The following is a 26,515-nucleotide window of genomic DNA, read 5'->3' as shown; positions in this document are numbered from 1 at the left end:
AATTAACTAAAATTAAGTTTGACCTCTATTCTACGTTTTAAGTTATTTTAAGAGACTTTGCATTTGTTTCTGAATAAAAATATAATTTTTGTTAAACTTTAACTTATATAATTATGAAGTTCGAAACGAGCCTATGGAGTCAAACAAATATAAAAAATCAACAATTTGCTAATTTTAAGAGATTCAATAATTTGCGAAGAACACCATTTAAATTACAAAGATAAATGTTAATAGATATTTAAAAAAATTAAAAAAATTTGCAAGATTTTAGAATGCTATTAATTTTGAGGGAAAAGACATTGAAAAAATGTTATTCTAGATATACGATTCCTCTGAACGTTTAACAAGTTTTGTAAACAAACGAATAGACGAAAGAAAGACGGACAAATTGAAATCAATAGGCAAGTTTTTTTTTTGATATTATTTTAAAATCTTAAAGACAAAAAATTCCAAAATTCATTTATCGGATACCAGTTTCAATTAAGAATTTTTCAAAATTCTCAAATATTCAAATAATTCCTTTAATAGTGGCTCAAATAGATTATCGCATATATATATATATATATACATATATATGCGAGTTACAGTGCTACATATATACTTTCTTAAATAATTATCACTATTCAAATGTAAATAAATAAACATGTACATACGTACATATGTATTAATAAAATAAGTTAATAATATAATATTAACATAATGCATAAATATTTGTTTTATACCCATGTAGTTTATTTGTTCATATACCTAGTTCGAACATATTCTACATATCTAACATGTGTATATGAATAGGTCAGTGAAATAGATAACAAAACAACAAGTTTAACAAGTTCAACTGAAACATGTATTTTTTTCTCAAATTTTTATTTTTTTGCTCTTTTTCAAAGTATGTAAAATGTGCATTAAAATCTTCTTATCAGTGTTTGTATTAAATATGTATATATGTATATCAAATATATTAGAATGTTAGTGATTTTGATTTAATTTGATTGCAATAATATTATAATCAATATAGTATAATGCAGTCGCTCATATTTAATGCATACATTATAAGTTAATTATAATATACTACCTACTGTATATATATATATATATATATATATATATATATATATATATATATATATATATATATATATATATATATTGCACCTAAATAATATGTATGTTAATTGTATTATGCCTACGTTTAAATATTAAACCATAATTTAGCTTATGAAACTAAATTAATTTAAAATACTTATCTAGTATCTTCTCCCTCTGCTACTTTTTGTTATATTTTTATTTATACATAGCTATAGTAGTTAAATTTCTTTTATTCCTTTATTAAAAAATTAATAATTTTATCATTTTTATACAGATTTTTTTTTTATAATAGTAACTTTTGATATTCAAACGTGATTAACATAAAATATATTGAATATTCAAAATTTCTATTTAATGCATTTTCAGATGTGTATATATATACATGTATGAATGCATATATATATACATATAAAGATATTTAATGATAAAAAGTTAAAAAATTCACTCTTTATAATTATGTAAACAGAGATGAATTTTAATAAATTAATAAAATATTTACATATTATGTAATTATCACCAGTCACCACTATTGTTACTTGTATGGTTTTGAATAAAATGTATAACTAACGTATAAATGAATATACTTAGGTATATAACATAGAAGCAGTCAAAAATTTTAGTCTTGACATAAGTAAGAGTGAAATTTCGTTAGGGAACATATTTTGTTGCAACAACTTTTAAGAACAACTTCAAAACAAATTTAGTTATACAAGTTCTAACAAGAATTCAAAATCACTTCGAACTTTACTAATTCCAACTTCGTATAAGTAAGTATAGTACTTTATAAAATACGTCTATATCGAAAGAATTATGATTTAAAAAATTTAATTAAAAGTAAGTACATACTATGTAAATGCACAAAAATGTTAAAAATTGTTCAGTAAAAACGCGTTTGTCTTCAGACGATTTACTTAAGAAGTCATAAATTTTAATAAAATATTTACAATAATTTAAAAAATTTAACAACTTTTTTAATTTAAAATCATTACTTTTATTGTAAACCAAAATTATAACTCGACAAACAAAAAAATTCTTAAAGCCGCTCCTGTTTTTATATTAAATTATGAATACGCACATTTTGTAAATATATGCGTATACAACCTTAATTACAAATTATCTTTTAAACGTATTTAAACACGTATATTAATAGTATTTATATATATATATTATAATATATACATATATACACATTATAATATATACATATATACCTTTATATGTATATGCTGATATACGTTTAAGTAGATTCAATCTACGCACTGCTATGCAAAACAGATTTTACTTTGTGTAGTGTATAATATGACAAAATTATTATATTTTATATTAATATGCAATTCTGAAAAAAATAAAAACCTGTCAACTTGTCATTTATATTTTGGATCAAAACTCGAGGGATCATAGATAAGTAACCCATGCTCCGTAAAACGATATATACTATTTACATACATTTATACATGCATATATATACATAAATATTATATATTAAAGGAATGGAATTTACACATGCATATAATTCATTCAATTAATCATTTTTCTTTTTTACAATTAAACGATTACAAAATGAATTTAATTAATTTTCACTTGAAATCATAATTTTAAATTTATTTCATATTTTACTGCTTTACATATGTATGTACAAAAATTGCATTATTTTTGTTAAAATTCTAAAAAGAAATTCACTTTAATGTTATTATATTATGATATAGGGTTCTTGCACATAATTAAGTTCATATTAAGAATTGGTAAGTATAGGGAATGCCATTATTAAGATATACTTAATTCTTTAGTGTAAAATTTAGTAATTTTTTACCACTATTTTAATATTTTCAGGTTAATAATGCCTAATTTATAAAAATATGGGCACAAATTTTACACATAGAATTTGTACTGCGACAATTAAAGGTTTGATCAAAAGTATTTTAAAATTAACATCATTTTTCGAAATGCGAAATAAATACTTATACTTAAGTGAAGTTTTGAGAGATTTTAGAAAATTCTTCATTCTGCACTCAAATTTTTAAGTAATCATTATAAAAGTTATTTACGATAAACAATTCTCTTACTTATAAATTAATTGAACCTCAGACCCAATATTTAAGTTGAGTTGAGTTTTAAAATTCTCCGTAGTTTCAATACATTCATAAAAAACCTATTCTAAGTAAGTATTCTTATATATTTATTTTTTAAAAAAATTATAAACCCACTAATGCACGTCACATTTCAAAATTATTACTAATTTTCCAGAATAATTTTAATTAATTTTTGAACTTATGCCTACAAAATAACAATATTACTTAAGTAAGTAACAATTTAATCCATTTTGAGGAATTTACTACACTTAAAATTAATAATTTATACATTTAAGTACTTTAATCTTCAATTATCAAAAATGTGATATTGAATTTATAACTATTATATATAATGAGTACCTATGCATATAAGTGCATATGAGTACAAATTTAATGTGACTTCTTTAGTAAACCCCATTATGTACATATTGTACGTATATATATACATACCTATATATTATAAAATATTATAAAAATTATGAACGGATATAATATAAAATGTAATTAAAAATGCTATAGGGAAATTTACCTGTTTTTAATTTGCATATCCTTTATAACCGCATCACAAATGAAAAAAAAAAAACAAAAAAATATTATTGATGAGACTTTTCTTTGACTAGCGAAAATAATTTTTTTTTTGTTCTGTTTCTTTTAATTTTTTTTTATGTAAATTAATTTTATTTTTATTGTTGTTGTTGTATTTTTTTATTTTTTAATTTTTTAATATTTTTTTTTTCATATATAACATTCAACTATACTTAATGTGTACTGAGATTCTTAATATTCACTTGAAAATATATTTAAGGGTTTCTATATACATACTTACATATGTATGTTAAGGTACATTTGTATGTATATATATACAAAATATATAAAATATAGTCAACAATTATCTTGATAACACTTTTTATATATACTTATATATTTCTTTTTTATTTTTTATTTTTCTCAAACATTATTTAATTTTTTTACTCTACAGATACGTACAATTTTTTTTGTTTTTATTATTGTTATTTTTTAACTACTTTGATTTATTACTTTTATAATTTAACAATTTTTTTTTTTTGTTTTTTTTTTTTTAAATTTAACGTGCTTCTGAATAACAATAAATTCTTAATAAATATGTACACAATTTAACTAGTTATATGTGAGAATATTGTACTTATATTATGCACATATTGTGTATTATAGCACATACATACATACATATGTATGTAGATTGTATTTTTGCGTGCACTGGGTATAATAAGTAATAATTTTTTACTTATTCATCCAAAATTATTAATAATTATGTACGTATATTGTACGGACGTATCTATCTATATGTAATTATATTTGTGATCTTTGAATTCACTGCATTTTTCTTTTTGTTTGTTAATAAATATTTTAAAGTTTATTTAAAGAAATATACATAATGTAAATATAATATATATAAATATATATTTACCATTATGATTCATAATATTTTAAAATCCTTTTTTAATAATAAATTTAATAATTTTAACATAATAGGTATATGTGTATGATTTTATTATTCGTATAAGGTGGAATAATCACAAATGTTATATACATATACACAAATTTTTAAAACACTATTGTATATACGATCATGTTTTTATATATTAAGTATTTATATTACATTTTTAAAATAAATTAAATTTTTAAAATTTTTGGAACAAGTATGCATATTTCATATTTTTTAATTACTTATTTCCTGAAATTAGAATTATAAAAATATTATAATATATGTATATTACTCAAATAATATTTGAATTCAAACTGTAATATTATGTATAAGAATTTTACACCTCCAACTAATTAGCCTTAATTACATCAGTTCTCAAATTTTACATTGACTTTTAAAAAATCGAACCCAAACTTCGAAAACTGCCATTTTCGAAAACTTACATAATTTTAATTTTCTTGCTCTTACTTTTACATTAATTCTCCATAATGTACAATATGTATGTATGTACATACATATATAAAAACGATTCGACTGGAATAACACGAAAAACTGCGAAAATAATTTAACACTACACTAATTCTAAAACACAGTATATAAAACACGTGTAAAAATTTCATTAAATTTAATTGCTGGTCTAAAATGAAAATTGATTTTTTTTTTTAAGATTTTGAAGATTAAACATTATCCGAAATGAATTGCCACATGCATATACATGTGTACATATATAACGTTTTTTTATTATCTAATTACATAATATTATACCGACAGTTTAGTAGCGACAGTTTAACGACTATTATTCTTAATCGAAATTCAGAAAAAAAAAATAATTTAATTTTAAATATTTTTTCAATAGTCATTATTCAAAAATTAAAATATTACTAATTTAAAAAAATTTTTTTGTAATCTGACATAAAATTAAAAAAAATTTGAATTTTTAAAATGGTTTACTTTGTTCAAAAAAAAAAACTAAACATAAAATATTTTGATACAAATATAATATTGTATTCCGGATACTCGATTTAAATCATGTAGTTTCGGGAATTGAAAAAATCATAACTATAATTGTATATACATATATTTAGGAGAAAAATTCTTTACTCTTTAGCTTTTAAAATCTTATTTAGCATGAAATATTACCATACGCACGAATTTAGATGTTTGAAACATGAAAAAATTAGAAAAAAGTTGAAATTTATTATAATTTAAGGTCTAAGTAAATAGTTCCTATCTTTAAACCTATTGATATCGTTGAAAAGACTCTTCGCAATAGAGTTTATAACAGAGGATTTAAAAATCGAACACTCTATATAAAAGAGTTGCAGATTAACTTCTTCTGTTGTTTAATTCAAATTTATATACGTATGTATACAAGTGGCAGTTCTGTTATAATCATGTATGTCCTAAGTTTTATACAAATATGAACATCTTATACATTTTGGGTTCAAGCAAGCAAATCCTGTAGCTTTCATTGAAAAAATGTTTTTTACATTCGGCATATTTCGGTAAAAAACACCAAATAAGTATGTTCTCAACGTTTATGTAACATTCACCCATATTCTGTTACTCACATCACTTGACGCGATTAGTTGTTATTCGAAATTCTATAGTATGTATACTGAGGAACAAAATTATTCCAATAAAATCCCATAACCTCAACTAATACGACTAACAGAATACAGGTAATTACTTATTACAAAACTCACACTTCATTAATAAAACGAAAATTTCAACTCTCTTTAATGTTAATATAAATTTTATATGTTTTTAAATTATTATGCAATTATAAATTTAAAAATACTTAATAAAAATAGTCAAATACTTAAATTTTAAAAATTTATTTTCTAATTTCTGTTCTGACACTTTACAATATGTAACCGACACTTTTTATTAATACATACTACACATCAAAGCAGGCAAGCATTATTTTTAAGCGTAGGCAGGAACAGACTGCACAAATTCATATGATATACATAAACGAAAATGTTGAGTTGTGAAGAGTAAAAAAGTACTATTATAAAGAACATGAAGAAGAACCAGCAAAAATAATAAACATAATTTACTTACAAATTTCTACAAAACACAACAATTCGTCAAAGCTCTAATATATTTTTATCCCTTTTTTCCAAAATAATTTCACTTTTGACATTAAATTTAGAAGGACAAAACAAATTTTGGTAGTTCGTAATTAAAAAAAAAAACTGTATGTCTCAAAAAAACTGTAGAGAGCATGGTTGGAGCGGTTGGTTATGTTAATTTTTTAGTTTTTAAACAACTGAGTACAGTTTTATACAGCAGTTTTAATGAAAATAAATTTCCTATTAGAAACTACAACTAAGTATATCAAAGAATAGTTAAGAGCAGGAATGAAATTTCTATATGTCAAATGACGTACATCCATAGTTCAATTCAGAAATATCTGTTATATCAAAATTTTGATTCAAATCATTAAATTTTATTTTAGGTATGCCATTGTGGGCCGTGTGTAATATTTATTTTAATATTATATTATTTAATATAAAAAACACTACAATTATTATTTATTGTAAAAATTTGCCAAAATCCAATATAACATTTTTTGGCCAACTTGAGTTAGTGATAAAAAAAGAAATGGTTAAGAGCTAATCTTTGCTTTTCCAGCACTCCATTAGCAAATTAAGAAATAAAAATATTAAAAAGTTTTTGAAACCATAACCCGATAATTCTAACTAATCAACGTTACGAAGTTTCAAAACCCGATATTTACCTTATCGTGATTTACAAAATTTCCTGATATCGGGTTTTGGCTAATTTCCACAGTTACAACAAATTTTATAAACGTTATGCATATTATGTTTATATGCTTGTTTGCATATAAACATAGTGACTCTTACATGTAGGTCTTATTGAACTTATAGTAATTATCAAAAAAATTATAAAGAATAAATTATTTAAATATTATATTTGATTAATTACTGATTTTAAAATTACATATTTAATAAAATTTTATTTTAAAAATATGAACATGCATCCTCATATACAATCATACATTTATTATATACATTATTACAGAATATGTACTAATGTACATATACATATAAAAATAACAACAGAATTTCAATATTGCATACTTTATTTTACTTTTGGATTTTTAATAATTTTATAAAAAAATTTTAATACCAGAACTTTTTTTCTTTTATTTTTTACTACCTTCTTGTTTTCCTTATCTGGTGAAATTGAATTTGTTATCAAAATGTGATTTTTTATTTAATACACGCACACATATATTTACGTATAAACATAACGCTGATAAACAGAAATATTTTCGATTTAATGTTTTTTAAATTTATATTGTACTAGGTTAGGTTCACCAAATCACAATACATATTACTTACAAACATACATATATATTCTTACTGTTAGTAAATGTATACTATGTATATACATAATATTATTTATATAATAATTTTGTTCATATAAACTTATTTTATGCACAAATATATTGATTTTTTCAAAATATATTATAATATTCTTGTTTTTAAATAAATGACAAACATAAACACTTGATAATATAAACACATATGAACATACTATGTATAAATATAATACGTATATCATGTACAAACATACATATATACGTGTATAACTACAATTTAAAACTGGAACATTTAGGTACTTGTTTAAAAGAAATTTCAATAATATTTATGTATTTTTATTTTATTTGAATAACACGTTTAATATTTTATAATTTAGTTTTTGTATTTGTTATTTTTTCCATATTTCAATTAAAATATAAAATGTAAAATTCTTTAATTTCCCTTTTTATTTGCAAGAAAGAAAAGAAATCGCGTTGAGGGAGGCTCAACTTTAGCTCAACTTACATTTTAATGGCCTTCACGTCACTCTTTTTTTTCGCATGAAATCAAATCTTTATACTTTTATTCCGTTTTTTTCTTTCTTATTGTTATTAATACAGTCACATTGGAGATTTTTATATTCTGTTATATATAAGAGCTCTTATATATAAATTTTTAAGTATGTAATGTATGTATACCTATAAATAAAAAATATAACATTAAATTATTTTACATAGAAAAAAAAAGTTGTTTTTTCTCCTTAATATTGCGCTTTTTAAACGATTTTGTTGTTTTTGTGCTTGTATAGTCTTTTACTTACACAATCAATGGTTTTTCATACAACTAATTTTAGTTGTATGTTTATATTGAGAAAAATTATAAATGTTACATTCCTATGTACTTATGTTTTGAATCTCGTGAGTCTCTTGCAATTTTTTATTTCTAATTTCAGGTGCATACAAAACAAAAAAAAAGCTAAACTTCTGGGAGAGAAATAAGTATGTATTTTTTATACAAACTATGCCTTTTTTTTGTTTTTAAAAAAACATACTATATTAAGTATAAAATACTATAATATAACTAGTATTTTTCATTATTTAGACACCTACTTTAAATCAACCTAATAACTCATACACGCACAAAAATGAATAAATGTGATGTTTATGTTACAGTACTTTTGCATATTAAAATAAATAAGTATCACAATAATAAAATAACTTACTTTTAGATGAATTCCAAAGTTTTCATGGTAATTAGAGCTTTCATATAGTCAAGTGTTGTGTGTAAATTTAAAAAATATATTCTCAAACTTTCAAAATACATCTTCTAAATTCCTTTAGTAAATAAATTTACACTTTCTGGACATCATTTAAATTGAAAAGAATGATGAAAAAAACAGTGGCCATATCATGTCACTTACGGTTTGTACAATTGTACTCCAAGTTGAACTTAATAAAGTCTTATAACCCTATTCTGCTTTAATATATGTGTACATAATAAATTATTTACATATAATGCAACGCATAACTAGTCTCTATAATAAATAAACATGAATCAAAAATTAAAATTTACAAAAACTTTATTTTGGATCCTATAATACATAAAAATGTATATCAGACAAAAATATATTTTTAAAATCTTAATGAAATTAATTTTCCCATAAAACGGAAAATGCCAGTACATATATCAGGAGATATTTATTTTATATTCTATTAATAATATAATTATTATAAAACAATATTCAAATTTTAAAACTGATCCATAACTTCCAGCAACTTGATTCTAGCTTTTATTTTATCTTTTTCAGGAATTTTTTTAAGTGCAGGCAAAAGTGATAATAAAAATAATTCATCAGCATCCATATTTTGTTTAGAAACCCCCTTTGAATTGCTAAGAAAATTCGAAAAATTTTGATCCATATGGACATCGGTCTGTTTTGGTCTTTCTGAGATGTTACTGTCACCAGGTTCATTGGTTCGATCTTCTTGATTTAAATGATTGTTTGTATTGTTAAAACGTAAAAATGAAGTACCAATTTCTTCAAAACTTTCTTGCGGTTGATATGTTTGCTGCAAATTGGAATTAACAAAATGACTCTGATTATCTCTGCCGGAAAATAAAAGATCATGTTCTGTAAGCGTAGAATTATTCTTTTCATTTATAGCTATATTTGAATTATTTTCATTATTCCGGTCCGATGAAAACAATTTTATATCTTCTGAATTATTCGCATTAAAAAAGTTCACATTACTTTTTTCTCTTTTATTTAGAGATGAGTTACTTGATATTTTTTTCCCCCAAGCAGTTGTGCTACTCTGCTTTCTATTAAACTGGTATTCATTCGGTTCAATTTTTACGTCTAATTCATGATTTGAACTGGAAGATTCATCTAAAATATAAAATTTATTAAAGAATTAATTTATTTTAATGAAACAATAAATTTATTATAAAGTTAATTTAGTTCTGTGGTAGTGTTATAATAATACGTTGTTGGTTTTAAGGATAGAATTTTTTTCTAATTTAATTATTAAGCTTAATTACTTACACCTTAATTCTGTTCGAAATAAAGAATATTACATAAAAGTTAAAATGTTTAAAAAGTAGCCCTCTACGAAATATATAGTTAAGCATATAATTTTTAGATTTCTATTCATTCAATCGAGTTTCAAAGAAATACAATTAATTAATAAAAGAATAACAGAAATTTGCAGAAACAATGGTGTAATAAAAAGTTCAGTTTTTAAATGAAATTGTATAAATGAAATAATAAAAATGCTGATCTATTTACAAAATGTAATTAATAAATACTTAATTACTTCCGAATGAGTCTAATTCATCACTAGATCCAGAATTCCTTCTGACTGAATTTGTAGACATAGTAAATTGACATGAATTCAACGTATCCGTCGTCTTTGGTAAACTATTATCATTATCATGTGTTGAAAGATTTTCTTTTGATAACTTATGATAAATTTGATTATTTTTATATTGTTTTTCTAATAAATCTGGCAGTCGTTTACGAAAATTTGCGATCCATTCAATATTAGCCATTTCTTCGTTACTCCAGATCTTATGCAATGAAACATTCCATTGTACTGCCATTTCATATGCAATTTTACGACAATCCGTACCATTTTTTCCATTAAATAAAGAAGCCAATTCCATTTCTTGTTCTTCAGTAAATGTTTTATATTCTTCATTATCCGATTTCACTTTATTTGGTGAAGAGTCATTGTTTTTTTTTAAAATACTTTTGATGTTTGAAGTTGAACTTGACGAAGCCGATGTTTGTGATTGTAAATTTCTGCGAGATATTTCATATCCCTTTTGCTTTAGCCAATACCTTCGTACAGTAGCATAAGGCACGTTTGTGATACGGGATGTTTGACGTATACTTTTACCAGATCTAAGATGCTCCAAAGCATAATCCATGTCTTCTTTGGAAAAACTCCATTTTTTTCCATGACTTTTAGGTTCTGAATGGTTTTGCAATTCATCTAAAATAAAATTAACAATATTTAAGTACCTATCTACATATTATGTACAAAAAAATTTAGTAATTTTATGTCAAACAATAAGTAATCTTAATTTTATGAAAAATATAGGTATGTACTTAAAATATTAAGTAACAACGAATAATAAAATATTAAGTAGTTATTTACCACATAATGTTTCACAACTTAAAAGGAATAAAAATCTTCCGATATTAAATACTGTACTTAAAATATTCAGCACAATTCATTTTTGGATTTTTACAAAATTTTTCTAATTTTAGTCTTTAGATTTCAACTTTCATTTGGGTAAGTGTTATATGGGACATTCCAACTTTTATGCGAGTAGGTATTTGTTACCTACTTTGTACCATATTTGTTTATAAACAATCCCGTTTTCCAATTCTTATAATTACATTTGTATCTACAAAAATTATTCTTCGATAATTCGTTTAACAAATTGAACTAGTATTCACTGAATTGTAAATTTGGGTTCTTGAAAATATTTTTAATTATCAAGTTTCAATAATTAAATCGGAAAAATTACTCAAGCTCGTTTACAATATCGTTTTCTTTATGTAGCAAACTGATAAGAAACTGATGATTTATGAATCATTTAATGTGATCCTCCTTTTCGTTATTAAATATGTAGCTGCTTGAATCAAAAACACTTAACTAGGTATACTTTGTTATTTACCTTTTGGGTCCATATCCAGTACGTGTTTATTTTAGTAAAGTTAATGAATATGTTCTGTTTTTATCAACAACTGTCAAAAAGCTTAAAGCAAGATTAAAGCATTTGCCTTTGCGTAAATTCAATTTTAGAATTAAATATTTTAGTTACTTTAATTAATAACAAAATAGCTAATAATTACTGTTACTTCCCTCGCAGTTTGATTTGACATTGACAACTAAATATTCCAAATTGACAAAAACCCTTGATTCAATTTAACATGAACTGTCCTCAAAGAACAGTAACAAAAAGAATTGAAATAAAGTTTTATACTTTTCTCTTTCTGCTCCATTTTTTAAATAATATTTCTTAACAGTGCTGATTCATGTATAAAAAATGTAGTAAATTTGTTACTTTTTTGACATCGAATTTTACAAATTTTTCCCATTGGTTATAAAAAATAGTGTTTACAGTATATAGCCAATTTTTTATGCAATTGTTTTCTTATATTTATTTAATTGTTTTGTATGCAATATATTTTATGTAAGCTAATCTAATCTACGATAAAATCTGATGAGCATTTGCACATCAAATTTAATTTATAATTTAACGTCAAACTTTTGACGACAATACTTTTAATCTATAGACAGCCACAAAAATTAAAACAAAAATCAGCTGATCGTGCCAAAACTTTTTTAAAAATTTATTTTCCGTCATGTTATTTTTAAAAATCTGATATTAATCGTTTATCTGAGGTTTTATCTGAGTTAGACTTCAACTAAACATCAGATTTTTTTCCAATAAGTAACAAATACCTAAATTGAGCGAGCATAAGTAGGCACTTTTGAATAGTTCAAATAATATGTACTTTTTTTCAGCAAGAGGTTTATGAAATTTCCAAAGGAAATTCTTTGGTCTTAGATTGATACAAAAAATTTTAAACGTAGTGAAACGCATTATTTTAAAAAAATTGAATTCAATTTTTTTAAATTAGTAATTGTTTTATGGATTAAATAAAACCAATGTTTGTTTTAGTTTTCTCAATAATACGTTTACTTGATAATGTTGGCTTGCTTTAATTTCCAAATAATGTAACAAATATCAGAGTAACATTATTAAGACAATAAAGGTAAATTTGTTTTTAACGCTGAGATTTCTTTAGCGCTCAGAGGTTTTAAATTTGAACCACTAAATGGCGACGAATGCTCTAAATCTCTATGCTGATTGACTAAGATTTTTTGTTCAGATCTTAATTTATTGATTTCTATTTCAATTTCATTTTGATCTAAAAATAATAAAAAAAATGTTTTTTATTGTTTTTATAGATAAAAAATATTTTATTGGACCTTTTTTTAGTAATTCTAAGGCTTTTAATTTTTCCATTTTTATTAACAATGAGCCAACTGTTATCCAAACTTTTTTATCATTTTCTGATTTTCCTATTTCTCGAATTGCTTCCCTATTTTCTTGCCTTCGTTTATCTAATGATATTATTTCTTGTTTGATAACCATTATTTTATCAGCAACTTTTTCTGTTTCAATTAAAATCTCAATAATTTTTTCGTTATTTGTTTTGCTCATTTTGTACTTCAAATTTTTGTCGATTAAGATGTAAATATTAACTTATCACAGAAAAACTCTGAAATTAAAAAGAATTAACCAATATTAAGGAAATAATGGAAATTTGATTATTTCAGTATGATTTTGATATATAAATTTTGAACTGCAACTCCTCAGGAAAGTTCATTCCTTAATCTTCGTTCCATTTTTTTATTTCTTTTCCGTTCTCTTTTTATATCATTTCGTGATTTTGATTTTAACATTGGTTTATACTTAATTGCATTCAAATCATATGGTTTAAAATGTGTAATTTTTGCAGAATCTTGTTCAATTCCGAGACCCGATCTAGGTTTTCGTATAACGGTTTTAATTGGAAACAAATTTCCATTTCGCTTTGGCCCGAGACCACTTTCTCGATCCCATCCTTGTTTAACCATCATTTTTAAACCCCTATTATTATTAGGTATTGTGGAATACCTTAAAAAACTCTTTTTATCATTTTTAGTATTAAATAAATGAATTGTTGATGTTTCGTGCTCTTTCTTGCTTCTTACATTAAAATTTTCATTGCAAATTGAGCAAAAATATTTAAATGTTTTACTGTATTTGCTATTTTTTAGCTCTTTTTTTAATTGATTATTGTCTTTATTTTTATAAGTGGTTAGTAAATTTACAATAGTGCTATAACCTTTTCGTTTTGACAAATCAAGGGCTGTATTACCCTTCCCATCGCAAATGTATTTGTTTGCTCCTTGAAATAATAAAAACTTAACAGCGTCAATCGAGTTTTCACAAGATGCCATCATTAAAGCCGACCACCCATATTGATCTGTGCTATTTATTGAATCATCCTTATAAATAAAGGACCGCAAAGTTTTTAAGTCATTGTATGTTGCTGCACGAAAAAATCTTGTTTTATCAAATTCTATTTTAGCAACACTTCCATTTTTTTCACCAACTTCATGGGAAGCTTCTTCTTTTAATAGTCTATCTTTAGAATTTTTGTTTGAAACGGGGTTTTTGACTACATTTTCATAAAATTCTTTTATTTCGCTTCCCGATAATTTTGATGGAATTTCAACTTTTGCTTCGGATGGTAAATTATTTAAAGATTCGCTCAATTCTGATGATCTTAAGAATCGTTTAAAAGGAAAGCATGTATTTGTCACCGCGTTCCAATATTGACATTTTTCAATATATTTGGGATCACTACAATTCATTTAAATTTTGTTTTTTCAATAAAACAAACCTTTTAGATTATGAAAATTAAATAATTATGTGATATACTTCAATTTAATAAAAAATATAAAACTCAAAATGACATTACGTATTATGTTATTTATATGAATTTTAATATCTAAATATACATCACGACTGACAGATATACTGATTGCTTTTTTCTAATGTCAAGATATCACATATATATATATATATATATGCATATTCGGAAACTTAGTATTCTAATATTTGTCATGTGTCATTATATTTAAGGTAGAGTTTACAAACATTTATTTTACCAAGAAATTGGTTGATTGTTTACACGTCCGGCTGAACTTGGTGGAAATTAGTATTTTTTACGAATTTATAAAAAGTATAAATTAAATATAACAAATTTTAAGTTATTGGCAAACAAGTTGGTGTAATATCAATAAATGGTTATTTACTTCTTCGTAATGCTAAGTTACGCTAAACTCGTAAACTTTTGTTCAATTCATTTTTAAAAAGATTTTTGAAAGGGTCACTCTGTTTATTTTTTCAGTAAAAAATTAAAAGACTTTCTCAATTTACAGTTTTCAGTTTAAAGCTATAAATGTTTTGTTACAATATTCTCAAAGTTTGAAGTACATATATTTTAGTTTGCTGATTATATTTTTAGTTTAATATGTCAAACGGTTTTTCAAACGAATTCCAAAAATATTTTCAAAATAAAGCAAAAAACAAAAGGGTTTTAATTTAAAATTTTTAGAATTTGTACAAAAAATTTTATTATTTTTTTTAATGTTAAATAAAAGTTTTAAATTTTGATTTTGAGAATTGTTACGAAAAATATATATAAAAGTTTTGAAAAATTCGAAATGAGAGAAAAGCCGAACTAGTGTAGCGTAAAAGTTTATTAGTGCTCCTTTCCTACATAACCCAGCATTTACACGTACAAGTTACTTGCAAGAAAGTTGCAATACATACAAAAATTTTACTAACACATTGAAATATTTCTACTTGCTTGTTCACTTGCAGTTCAACTTGCAAGAAAATTTTGCTGCCAGTAATTTGAGCAAGTAATTTGACATATTGAGAAATTCACAAAAAAAAATTTGTTGTTTTGTTTTTTTTTTTTTTTTTAATTTAAAATTTTTGAATTTTGTTTTGAAAAAATTAAACTTAGCAAACTTATGGTTTCTAAAATTTATAAACAATTATATATATTGCTAGTTGTTTTCTTCTCAAAGACATTTTCATAAATTAACTTGCTAAACGCCTACGTCATTATAGCAAGTAATTTGACATTTGGGAAAACTAATTGACAATTAATATTATACAAACTTGCTTGCAAGTAACTTGTATGTGTAAATGCTGGGTAACACAATATAATTTTCAATTACACAAAATAACTGCCAAAAAAAAAATTTTCCTTATGTTTATACCGGCTGTCAGAATCATGTGTTCTTTTACAATATCTTGAGTTATATTGCTTTATTTATATACATAAAGGCTCCTCATTTTAATAAATGCTGCTTAATAACTTAAACTTATATTTCAATAATATAAGGTGAATAAAATAAGTTAAAATAATAGAAAGGTATTATAATGATAATCAAAGAAGATTATATTAAATCAATCTTAACTTCTTCTTTGGAGATTGTAAGAAAATACGAATGGCTTATCAACTCTTATGTTTTGGTAAATTTCCTTATTTAATTTAGAAAATAATATAATTATTATTATAAATTGTAGGATTTTTTTGTAGATAGACATTGGGAAAAACTTCCCAACTCTTGGAAAAGTATTGAAAAAGTAGAACCTGAAAAATTATGTGAGTTATTGGAAGAAAACGTTAAATTCACCGTAGTGTGGCCACTTTCCATTTTGTCGTTGAAAGTAATTTTTCAAAAACTTGCACTTAATAGAAAACCCCCAAAAGAGGTAGGTATTTTAAATTTGAAATTGAAAAGCATGAATAAATTCTAAATCTTTCTAGAGTTTACAAAAAGAGAGACAAGAAATTTTTTCCCAAAAAAATATAAAGAACAAATTTGAAAAAAATGTGAAATTAAAAAAACGGCATGAGATAATTTATATGTCTGAAATAACAAAATATACAGCTAACAAAACTGGCGCGGAATTCGTAGTTGATTTTGGGGCCGGACTTGGCCATTTTGCTAGAATTTTATATTACAGATTTAATTTACGTGTATGCTGCATAGAAATGCAGTCCACTTTAAACGAAAATGCTAGGTATTTTTAACAAATTAATAGAAACATTAATTTATGTTATTTTGTTTTAAGAATTTTAGACAAAAATTTTGAAGAGTTCTTGCATAACAATTCTGATTTGAAAAAAGTCGATACTCCGAAGCACATAACAATGACATTAACGAACTCTGTTACACCTGAAATATTTAAAGAAGAAATTCTTAATGCGTTTAGGATTACTGAAACGGAAAGCTTTAAATTTGGAATTGTTGGATTACACCCTTGTGGTGACTTAGCTGCAGTTTTGATTAATATGTTTTTGAAATGTAAAGCAGCAAAATTTTTAAATTTGATTGGTTGTTGTTACATGAAATTAACTCAAAGCAGGAGCAGTGAAAATGTTGGATATCCACTTAGCTCATTCTTAAAATATGAAATAGCTAACCTCTCTACTCTGTCATATGAATCTAGAGAAATTGCTTGTCATGCTATAGAAATGTACGTGGATCGTTTAAGAAGTGGAAGTTATAATGAACTAAAAGTTCATACATACAGAGCCATAATAGAACAAATAATAACACGAATTTATCCTAATAAAAAGCATATAGCATTAAGAAATGTTAAACATACTACTGATTTGGATTTCCTTACATACTGCGAAATTGCAACAAAAAATACAGGAATTGATATAAACAAATATATTGATATAGATGAAGTAAATGAAAATTTGAGCCAATGGAAAAACGTTGTTATCTTTTACACACTTAGGTTGCTTTTCGCACCACTTTTAGAAAGTATAATATTATATGATAGGGTTCTGCACTTAATTGAAAATGGTACATATTGTATTTTATTTATTTCATTTATTTACATATATTTATTTATATATATAAATATATATACTACAACCCTATATATATATATATATATTTATATATATTTGTATATCTTTATTTTACTTTTTTCAAGGTTGTGAAGTAAACATTGAACCGATTTTCAATCCTCGAATATCCCCAAGAAATCATATTACATTTGCGACAAAAATTAATTAAGAAAACAAAACATTAGATGTACTTATGTTTTTTATATTTTAGTTTTTATTTTAGGGAAGAATACAAAAAAAGGAAGATATGAAATTTAATTTTGATTATTTTAAAATAAAACTTAAAATTAATTATATAACAAAATAGAAATAATTGTTATAGTATATTTTAAAATATTTTTCTTATAATTATGTATATATGTTTATCTATAGTATTTACAAAAGTAAAATTGTTGGCAATATTTAATTAAATTTATTTTACAAATAGGAAATTTTATTCACTCCATTATATTTTCAGTATTAAAATATGAAACACCATTTTTAAAATTATTAATATTAATTATATTTATACACACGTATACTGATTGACATTATACTGATACATAATAATACCAGTATAACGCATATACTTTAAAAATCGCATTTACTTTGATTTCGAAAAACAATTTCAATTAGGATGTTTTTTTTTATAAAAGATAGATGGTTTATTTAAGCTTTGCATAACTTACCATGCTTATTTACAAGTTTCTTTTATATTTATAGAAGTATAGTTTGAAATTCATACTACAGCAATTTGATTAATTATATCACATAAGTTGAACCTGTGTCTTCCAAAGATGTATTTTCAATTTTGTGTTTCATATTTTAATTTTTATACTTGTTTAAAATGCTGTTTTGCATGACATTGTCATATTGAGTTTCGCTTCGTATCAATATTTACCATTGATTACGATTTTTTCCATTTATAATTTTGTTACATCCCAATACCTAATTATTACATTTAAGCGAATTGTGCGCTTGTTAACATATTCGTGGAAGCATCAATTTCTTCATCACTGGCATTTTGATTTAGTTTTTCAAAACCACGCTTGTTACGATCATTGTTAATCAAATTCCCAAGTTTGAAAGGTTTTTCTCCTACAATAATATAAAAGTTTTTAAAACAGAAGACTTTTAATAGGCTTCAAAAAGTAAAACCTGCTGGAAAATCCCATGCATGTCTACGATTACGTTTTCCAAATAAACTGCAACCTTAGAAAAAAAAATCTTTAATTTGCATTTAATCTCAGTTTTAATTTTTTTAAATTAAGTCAGCTTTTTGTATAAAAAATTTTTTTTTTCCAAAGACACACTAACGTAAGTAATAGTATTCTTGGCAAATTTAAAATGAAACTATTTACAATAAGAAAAAAAAATTATAAAAAAGCTACAAAACTCTTTAAATTAAAAAATTTAGTAAGACAATTTTAGAACTAATGCCTAATATATCTATGTAAGCATATTAGACATTAACAAGAATTGGCATTAATTAAAGCATTTAAATCAAGTCTTCTAAAATTCTTGATTATTAAATATAAGCCATGTTAAATTTATCAGTAGACAATCAATTTCGTTTTTAAATAATGCATTTTCAATTCAAAATTTTATTAAGAATTTCAGAATTAAAGATTTTCTAATTCTTCTGAAATTTTACACTTGTCAAATAGAAAACTTTTCTTCTCTATTATATATATTTTTAGAAGCATTCCCTTGCAAACAGTAAAAATAAAAAAAAATAAAAATACAAACAATTTAGTGATAAAGAACTAAATTTAATATAGGTAACTACAAATTAATATTTTATGCTTTATAAAATAATTAAAAAAATATTCAATTTCTTAACTTACTTATAAAATAATAGTAAAAATAATAGTAAAATATTCTTATCTAAATTAAAAAAATAAAATAATATGCATAATGATTGCAAAAATTAAAATAAGTACAATAAAAATCACAATATCAAAAAATATTATTGAGATTAAACGAAGCATATAATCATACAAGATCATTAACTAAAATTAAATATTAAAAATATAAATTTAAAATTAATTGATTGCGTTCAAAACTTAAAAACTATAAATTGCATATCAAAATAGTATGTGCGTGGGTTTTAACATTCATCAGAAATATTACTTCTAGACACCAATTTGCTATATTCTAAGTCACTAGATGGGTTTGAACCTATTGTCAGTATACCTCGCTTTTGTCGTTTTGATATAAGCACTATAATACCAAACGTGGTTAGGCCAAACATCAAAACTAAGACGATCAAAAATAATGCTGTAGAACCGGGTTGAGCTCGCGTCGATAATATGCTATTAGTAATTGATTCTGCACTCTCAACGGTTATGTTCCGGAATTTATTAACTTCATTTAGATTTGGGTCTGTTATTATTGTTGCCGTTGGTTTCGCAGATGACATAGTAGTTGTAGTTTTAATTAGTTTTTTACTTGAAAATTTTAAAACACGTTTCGGATCCAACTCTGCTATATATATATCCGAACCATCAGCAGTAACAGCAATATCATGTGGATTTCTAAAGTCAATGTTTTGTGGCACAAATTTTTCAATAACGTTTGTAGTTTTCATATCTATAATAAATCCATTTACTTGACTTCCAGAGATACCGTTGGGACCGTTTACTACATAAAGCTGTCCACCTGAAAATAAAAGTACCGTATCACATTATAAAACGGCATTATTTGATATCGTAAAATTTTTTACCTGCAACAGGGGCATAAGCAACACTAAATAAACGATCTCCTATTATTTCGCTGTGATATTGAGAATGTATTGAACAATTATTAGTATTGAAACACTGAACTCGACCATTTTCTCTATCTGCTACACAAATGAGCCCTAAATCTGGAGCTAAAGTTAATGCATGAGGTATTGCAAAAAAATTTACTGGTGCATTTTCATACGCTTGTCCTAAAACAATTTCCAAAATTAAAACATACATTGAGAATCTACATGAAAATACAACCTGCAAAAGTATGGTGACCCCAAGTGAGAATAGGTTCGCCAGATTTGGAAAATTTAATAATTCGTGCATTACAATATCCGTCAGCCACAAAAAAATCACCGTCCGGTAAAACTGCAACCGATGTTGGTTTACAGAACTGATTTCTACCGTGTCCTGGTTTCATGGAAGTACCCAAAATCAATTGTGGTTTATTGTTAGAGCCTTTTGGACCGAATTTCATTACTTGATGTAAAGCAACATCTGTTACCCAAACGTTATCTTCGCTATCAATTGTTAAACCATGTGGCATATAAAATCTAAAAGGAACGATATAAAATTGTTTAGTACATACATACATATATGAAAACCAAAAATTATATTCAAACAATTACAAATTTTTCCCCCATTCATATAATACTTTTCCAGTTTTTTTGTGAAATGCTACCACAGTATTTCCTGAAATTGCTCCCAAACTTTGTTGCATAAAATAATTGGACATATTAAAAGTAGCTTCATTCCATATTCTATCAACACGATGGAATACAATCACATTACCCGCCTTATCAAATGTTACTGCAGAAACTGAACCTAAAACTTTTTGCTTAATCGGCCAGTCTGGTTGAAAAGTATGTGCTGCGAATTTTATTAAAATAAATATTAACATAAATATTTTAATTAAAAATTCTATATTAAAACTACTGTTATTTAAATTAAAATAAATATTTATACATACATGTGTTTAATTTTTCTAATTCAGTCTTTACATCAATTGGATCTGATTTAAACTTTGGTTCTTTAATTCTCATTCCAGAACTGCTACTTCCTTGCATTACTTGTTGAAAACTTTTACTTGCAATTTCATCTCCACTTGAATATGGGAAATAGTTCTGAAGTTTTTCAAAATTCTAGAAAAAAAGTTTATTTAGATATGAAGCCACAATACAATTTAACACTATTTAAAAGATTTGTTCATATATATTACATATATATACATATATATATTTTCATGAAAAATTTGTTCATATGGAACAATTCTAAAATGTTTGATCATTTTGAATGTACATATTTAATTAGTTTTTTATATGTACATATTTAATTTTCTATTAAAAATCAATATTTACGTTTTCATTTCAATCTTACCTCACTAGATTTACTTTGTGGCAAAATTACCAGTAATAAAGATATAAAAAAGGTCGTGTCTGACCAAAACATTTTCAATAAAAACTAATCCTTTTTATGTTTTGCGTGCGTAAATTTTATGACGTGCCTTGGATGCTTATAATGCTTTAGTTATCTTAGCATTTACATATATTTCCAATAATCCTGCTATATTAAATTCGATATAATTTTTAGGCCATACCAAATATTGCTCATAAAGCTAATATAAATCTTTTATATTTTATTAGAAGTTTTATCAGAACTAAAATAATCCGTTTTTTAATTTTTACCAAAATCTGAAACGTATAAAAGTTAAAATAAACAAATAACAATTTTGCTTTCGTTTAAAATCACTATTCTTAAGAATTTTCAAAGAACTCAAGAGATGCTCGTGCACCTGTTGTAGTTAAAGAAAGATAGAAAACTTAATCCTGCAAGCATAAAACTATTTATTGAAAGAAGAAAAGAAATAGAAAAACTTGTAAACGTTTTGACAGTTTTCTAATTTGAGAGTTTATTAATTAAAACCTGGGTAGAGTTTTTTCTTTGCAGACTGAAATTATTATACTGTCAAGTGTCAATTCTCAGTTTTTATCAAAAATTAGGTAGTGTTGTTGTTTATTATGTTGCCTATCGGGCGACTGAAAAAAAAAATTAATATTAATATTTATTAATAATTTCTTTTTAATGTTATTTTATTCGTAAAAATAAAAATAATATCATATACGCATACATGATAATAATATCATTTTATAAGCTAAACTATAGTTAACAATTAAATTTTTTGTAAATTGCCAAGAAAGGTTTCTTTCCTCCAAAATAAATTGTTTATTTTGAAAGTGTCAGAAAGTTGTTATCATTAATTTTATTAATCTTTACTTTTATTAATAATACGAGTATCTCGAGCCATAAAAAAATTTTATTTTAGTCTTGTTTACAATTTCAGTTTGTAATCACTGATCCTTCTCAATACACAAAATATTATTTTCACCAATTCAACTTAAATTACCTGCTTATAAATTTGAAAAATAAAAAAAATTCAATAAATAGTTAAAAAGAAATTATGGAAAACCTAAAAATAAATCCTGATTTGGAAATTGAAAGAAAACAATGTTCATTCAACATAGAAGAAATGGCAATATGGTGGAATGGTGGAAAAGAAAAATTAAATGATAAGCGATTAAGAGGTAGGTACCTACGTGCTTTTGAATTTTAATTGCCTTTATCTTATTAAGATGATGTTGCAAAAATTTGCAAACAATCACAGCTAAATTTTGATTATAGAGTTATGTGCTATAAACAAAATTATTTTAAAAATAGCTTTATTTTATTAAATGCAATATGCTATCTAAAGATTGGAAAATATTTTTTTTTTTATTTTCTTTATAGATTCACATTTTTTCAGTGATCCAGATTTGGTAAACACTATTCCATCTTCATATCTTTCTCACAAAGATGTATATGAAAATAGTGTTGAAAAAGTTACTAAAATAGTAAAAAAATTGCAGCAACTTTCTTTTAATAAAGACAACCCCGAAATGTAAGAAAAACTTAAAAAAGATTAAAAAAAATATTAAATTTCACCTATTTATATTTTATTTGAAGGACGTGGGATTTAATTTTTACTTTCCGTTCAATGTTTGGTTCGCTTATTGGATCTTCCTTGTTACCAGATCATAATCCTTTAGGATTACATTATAGTATGTTCGTACCAACGATCTTTGGGCAAGCTACAGAAGAACAGCAAAATGAATGGTTAGAAAAAGCAATCAAGTTTCAAATAGTTGGTACTTATGCTCAAACTGAATTAGGTCATGGTACGTTTCTTAGAGGATTAGAAACTATAGCGGATTATGATTCTAAAACGGAGGAATTTATTTTAAATTCACCAAAGTTAACTTCCTATAAATGGTGGCCAGGAGGATGTAAGTAAAAATATAAAATTGCAAATATTGAATTTATAATTTCACATGAATATATATAAATTTAAACACACATAAGAGATGTTTTAAAAACGTTTAAATACATACTTATACCTTATATATTAACTAAACGCATCTATTTTAGTGGGGCATACAGCTAATTTTGCTATTGTAATGGCCCAATTACATATAAATGGCAAAGAATATGGTATACATCCTTTCATAGTTCAACTCAGAGATTTAGAAACCCATATGCCATTAAAAGGAATAGAAGTTGGAGAAATTGGTAGTAAATTATATATGAATGCGACAAACAATGGATATTTAGGTCTTAAGAATGTCAGAATACCAAGAAAGAATATGCTAATGCGAAATGCACAAGTTTTACCTTGTGGCAAGTTTGAGAGGAAATCTTCGTCTGTATTAACCTATGGTACTATGCAATTTGTTCGAGTAATAATTTTGCAAGATAGCACAAATATTTTGGCAAGAGCTGTAACAATAGCCACTAGATATTCATGTGTCAGAAGGCAAAGTCCCATAAATACAAAGTACATTAAAATTAAAATCATACATTTGAATTGAAAACCTTTAACAATATTTTTCTTTTATTAAATTAGTTCTCCCGAACCGAAGATTATGGAACATGTAACACAGCAACTAAAAATATTTCCACAAATAGCCAAAACTATAATTTTTAAAGTTACTGCCAATTCTATTTATGATTTGTTCAGTTCAGTAAGAGACGAATTAAATTCTGGAAATTTAAAACGACTTCCTGAATTACATGCGTTATCTTGTTGTATGAAGGCAATCTATTCATCTGAAACTGCTAAAGGGGTAGAAATCCTTAGACTTGCTTGTGGAGGTCATGGTTATATGAATTCTTCAAATTTTCCTAATCTTTACGGATTTGCAACAGCTGCTTGCACTTATGAAGGTGAGAATACGGTAATGTATTTGCAAACTGCTAGATATCTAATAAAGTCATGGCCTACAATTTATATGAGAAGAAAATTGGACTCAATTATTGCCTATATGGGGGTTTTTGTCAACAATCCACCTATTAAGTTGGATGGTTCTGTTGCCAGCATAATAAGAGCTTTTCAGTGTACAACTACACAGTAAACTAAAGAATTGTGTAATTCGATTATATATTTCATTTTGTGAAATATTTTCAGGAGAGTTCGCTTAGCCTATACTCGTTTAAACAGGCGAAAGAAACTGGGGTCCACAACTGAGGAAGCAAATAATTTGAGTGGTATAGAGCTTACTCAAATTGCGGAGGTAAATCTATATACATATACATACATATATATGTATATATTTAAATGGAATTTTTAAGAATAATAATTCTATTTATATTATCAGCTTTTTGGAAGAACTTATATCTTACAAACATCTTATCTTGCAATACAAGATATTATCAACTCAGTTTCTTCAGAACTAGGAATTGTTTTTGAGCAATTGATGGAATTATATGCTATTACAGAGTTTTTAGCTTATCTTGGAGACATAATGAGGGTATATTAATTCTATTATATTTAAAAATTACTTAAAAAATTTCTTTTATTACAGTTTGTATCGGTAAATGGCAAACAAATTGATGACTTACACACAAGACTGGAAAATTTATTAAAAAAAATTCGTCGAAATGCCGTTGGTATTGTTGACGGCTTTGACATACATGATGGACTCTTGAATTCAGCCCTTGGGGCATATGATGGTAATGTTTACGAAAGAATATTTATGGAAGCAAAAAAGAGTCCGTTAAATAAGGAACCAGTTAACAGATCATTTCATCTTCATTTAAAGCCATTTTTAAAATCTAATCTTTAGTATTGATATACTACATATTCATAAAAAACAAAAATAATAATAAAAAAAGGGAAGGAAACTCAAATTACTTTACATTACCTTGAGTCTCTTGCTAATGAATTTATTGTTAGGTGGTGTTAGAAATTTTTTATACATTTTTTATAAATATATTATGTACATATTATTCTATAATTTATATATGTACAAATTATTATTGTTATGCATTTATCTAATATACACACAAATATACATTTTTTATACATTTATAAATGAGTTAAATGTGTTTGATTTTATTTTTTAAAATTATTGTTGAATTCATATTATGTGCTGTCTGTAAATATTGGTAAGATTGTAACCAACTAATCGGGTATCCACAATATAACATCTGATTTTTCAAAAGATGCTACATTTCTTGGAAATTTCGTAATTTTGATCCTTTAAACAAGTCACTTCTCTTCTTCCAAACTTTTTAACCTTTAATAACCATTTATTTTTATCAACTGAAACAAAATTTATACTATTCCTACAAATCCACACCATATTCACTTTGAAATTACAATTAGAAAAAAATTAATAAAATTTATTTTCAAATTAAAAAAGAAACTCACTAAAAATTTGTTGTTGAAAATTTTATTATTAAAATCTTAAAATATGTAATAAATTTTATACCATTTATTACGATTATAGAATAAATACAAC

General features: G+C 24.5%; 6 protein-coding genes and 1 long non-coding RNA gene across 8 annotated transcripts in view; 2 read left to right on the top strand and 5 right to left on the bottom strand.

Moving 5' to 3' along the window:
• LOC129611189 (uncharacterized) overlaps positions 1 to 8,091 on the bottom strand; it is an 89,458-nt gene extending 81,367 nt beyond the window's left edge. Inside the window, exons 1-2 of the long non-coding RNA XR_008697142.1 lie at positions 7,810 to 8,091; positions 3,685 to 4,869 (exon numbers count right to left, since the gene is read on the bottom strand). This is a non-coding gene — a long non-coding RNA (uncharacterized LOC129611189). The remainder of the gene's footprint in view (positions 1 to 3,684; positions 4,870 to 7,809) is intronic.
• Positions 8,092 to 9,581: 1,490 nt separating this feature from the next.
• On the bottom strand, positions 9,582 to 12,347 carry LOC129611152 (putative uncharacterized protein DDB_G0282133). Its single transcript, XM_055524121.1, has 3 exons — positions 12,144 to 12,347; positions 10,772 to 11,452; positions 9,582 to 10,344 (listed from the first exon to the last, which is right to left on the bottom strand). Exons 1-3 carry the CDS (start codon positions 12,154 to 12,156, stop codon positions 9,704 to 9,706), a joined length of 1,335 nt encoding a protein of 444 aa, XP_055380096.1. The 5' UTR covers positions 12,157 to 12,347; the 3' UTR covers positions 9,582 to 9,703.
• An 807-nt stretch (positions 12,348 to 13,154) lies between these two features.
• On the bottom strand, positions 13,155 to 15,059 carry LOC129611063 (p53 and DNA damage-regulated protein 1). The gene is made up of 3 exons (XM_055523986.1): positions 14,929 to 15,059; positions 13,466 to 13,758; positions 13,155 to 13,404 (listed from the first exon to the last, which is right to left on the bottom strand). Exons 2-3 carry the CDS (start codon positions 13,698 to 13,700, stop codon positions 13,235 to 13,237), a joined length of 405 nt encoding a protein of 134 aa, XP_055379961.1. The 5' UTR covers positions 13,701 to 13,758; positions 14,929 to 15,059; the 3' UTR covers positions 13,155 to 13,234.
• On the bottom strand, positions 13,708 to 15,038 carry LOC129611061 (G patch domain and ankyrin repeat-containing protein 1 homolog). The gene has a single exon (XM_055523985.1). It carries the CDS (start codon positions 14,897 to 14,899, stop codon positions 13,853 to 13,855), a length of 1,047 nt encoding a protein of 348 aa, XP_055379960.1. The 5' UTR covers positions 14,900 to 15,038; the 3' UTR covers positions 13,708 to 13,852.
• A 1,342-nt stretch (positions 15,060 to 16,401) lies between the features above and the next one.
• Positions 16,402 to 18,205, top strand: LOC129611166 (methyltransferase-like protein 25B). Its single transcript, XM_055524143.1, has 5 exons — positions 16,402 to 16,577; positions 16,632 to 16,820; positions 16,876 to 17,132; positions 17,184 to 17,926; positions 18,060 to 18,205. The coding sequence occupies exons 1-5, from the start codon at positions 16,485 to 16,487 to the stop codon at positions 18,140 to 18,142; spliced, it is 1,365 nt and encodes a 454-aa protein (XP_055380118.1). The 5' UTR covers positions 16,402 to 16,484; the 3' UTR covers positions 18,143 to 18,205.
• A 226-nt stretch (positions 18,206 to 18,431) lies between these two features.
• On the bottom strand, positions 18,432 to 22,462 carry LOC129611026 (peptidyl-alpha-hydroxyglycine alpha-amidating lyase 1). Its single transcript, XM_055523932.1, has 8 exons — positions 22,059 to 22,462; positions 21,652 to 21,823; positions 21,311 to 21,551; positions 20,940 to 21,235; positions 20,678 to 20,884; positions 20,149 to 20,613; positions 19,111 to 19,164; positions 18,432 to 19,050 (listed from the first exon to the last, which is right to left on the bottom strand). Exons 1-8 carry the CDS (start codon positions 22,128 to 22,130, stop codon positions 18,914 to 18,916), a joined length of 1,644 nt encoding a protein of 547 aa, XP_055379907.1. The 5' UTR covers positions 22,131 to 22,462; the 3' UTR covers positions 18,432 to 18,913.
• A 254-nt stretch (positions 22,463 to 22,716) lies between these two features.
• Positions 22,717 to 26,063, top strand: LOC129610956 (probable peroxisomal acyl-coenzyme A oxidase 1). 2 transcript variants are annotated; one of them, XM_055523803.1, is made up of 9 exons: positions 22,717 to 22,879; positions 23,023 to 23,263; positions 23,466 to 23,616; positions 23,682 to 24,001; positions 24,144 to 24,549; positions 24,619 to 25,122; positions 25,180 to 25,285; positions 25,370 to 25,522; positions 25,577 to 26,063. In XM_055523803.1, the coding sequence occupies exons 2-9, from the start codon at positions 23,140 to 23,142 to the stop codon at positions 25,835 to 25,837; spliced, it is 2,025 nt and encodes a 674-aa protein (XP_055379778.1). In that variant the 5' UTR covers positions 22,717 to 22,879; positions 23,023 to 23,139; the 3' UTR covers positions 25,838 to 26,063. The 2 variants fall into 2 exon arrangements, with proteins under 2 accessions (XP_055379778.1, XP_055379777.1); XM_055523802.1 differs by having other exon boundaries at positions 23,005 to 23,263.
• Positions 26,064 to 26,515: the final 452 nt, after the last annotated feature.

The sequence above is a fragment of the Condylostylus longicornis genome, unplaced genomic scaffold, assembly GCF_029603195.1.
Source record: "Condylostylus longicornis isolate FDR11 unplaced genomic scaffold, ASM2960319v2 ptg000048l, whole genome shotgun sequence".
Lineage (NCBI taxonomy): Eukaryota > Metazoa > Arthropoda > Insecta > Diptera > Dolichopodidae > Condylostylus > Condylostylus longicornis.
Note: the sequence above shows the minus strand (reverse complement) of the source record. Positions and strands in the feature narration are given on the sequence as shown.

Bases quoted from the DNA above. Each gene is read 5' to 3' on its own strand.
- LOC129611152 (XM_055524121.1), bottom strand. The intron at 10,345-10,771 runs GTAATTAAGTAT...TTTATATTTTAG, and splicing joins TGAATTAGACTCATTCGGAA to ATGAATCTTCCAGTTCAAAT.
- LOC129611063 (XM_055523986.1), bottom strand. From the start codon at position 13,700: ATGAGCAAAACAAATAACGAAAAAATTATTGAGATTTTAATTGAAACA. The intron at 13,405-13,465 runs GTCCAATAAAAT...TATTATTTTTAG, and splicing joins CTTAGAATTACTAAAAAAAG to ATCAAAATGAAATTGAAATA.
- LOC129611061 (XM_055523985.1), bottom strand. From the start codon at position 14,899: ATGAATTGTAGTGATCCCAAATATATTGAAAAATGTCAATATTGGAAC.
- LOC129611166 (XM_055524143.1), top strand. From the start codon at position 16,485: ATGATAATCAAAGAAGATTATATTAAATCAATCTTAACTTCTTCTTTG. The intron at 16,578-16,631 runs GTAAATTTCCTT...TATAAATTGTAG, and splicing joins TTATCAACTCTTATGTTTTG to GATTTTTTTGTAGATAGACA. The intron at 17,927-18,059 runs GTACATATTGTA...ACTTTTTTCAAG, and splicing joins TCTGCACTTAATTGAAAATG to GTTGTGAAGTAAACATTGAA.
- LOC129611026 (XM_055523932.1), bottom strand. From the start codon at position 22,130: ATGTTTTGGTCAGACACGACCTTTTTTATATCTTTATTACTGGTAATT. The intron at 21,824-22,058 runs GTAAGATTGAAA...CTTTTTTTCTAG, and splicing joins CACAAAGTAAATCTAGTGAG to AATTTTGAAAAACTTCAGAA. The intron at 21,236-21,310 runs GTAATTGTTTGA...CGTTCCTTTTAG, and splicing joins TATGAATGGGGGAAAAATTT to ATTTTATATGCCACATGGTT.
- LOC129610956 (XM_055523803.1), top strand. From the start codon at position 23,140: ATGGAAAACCTAAAAATAAATCCTGATTTGGAAATTGAAAGAAAACAA. The intron at 23,264-23,465 runs GTAGGTACCTAC...TTTTCTTTATAG, and splicing joins AAATGATAAGCGATTAAGAG to ATTCACATTTTTTCAGTGAT. The intron at 24,002-24,143 runs GTAAGTAAAAAT...CATCTATTTTAG, and splicing joins TAAATGGTGGCCAGGAGGAT to TGGGGCATACAGCTAATTTT.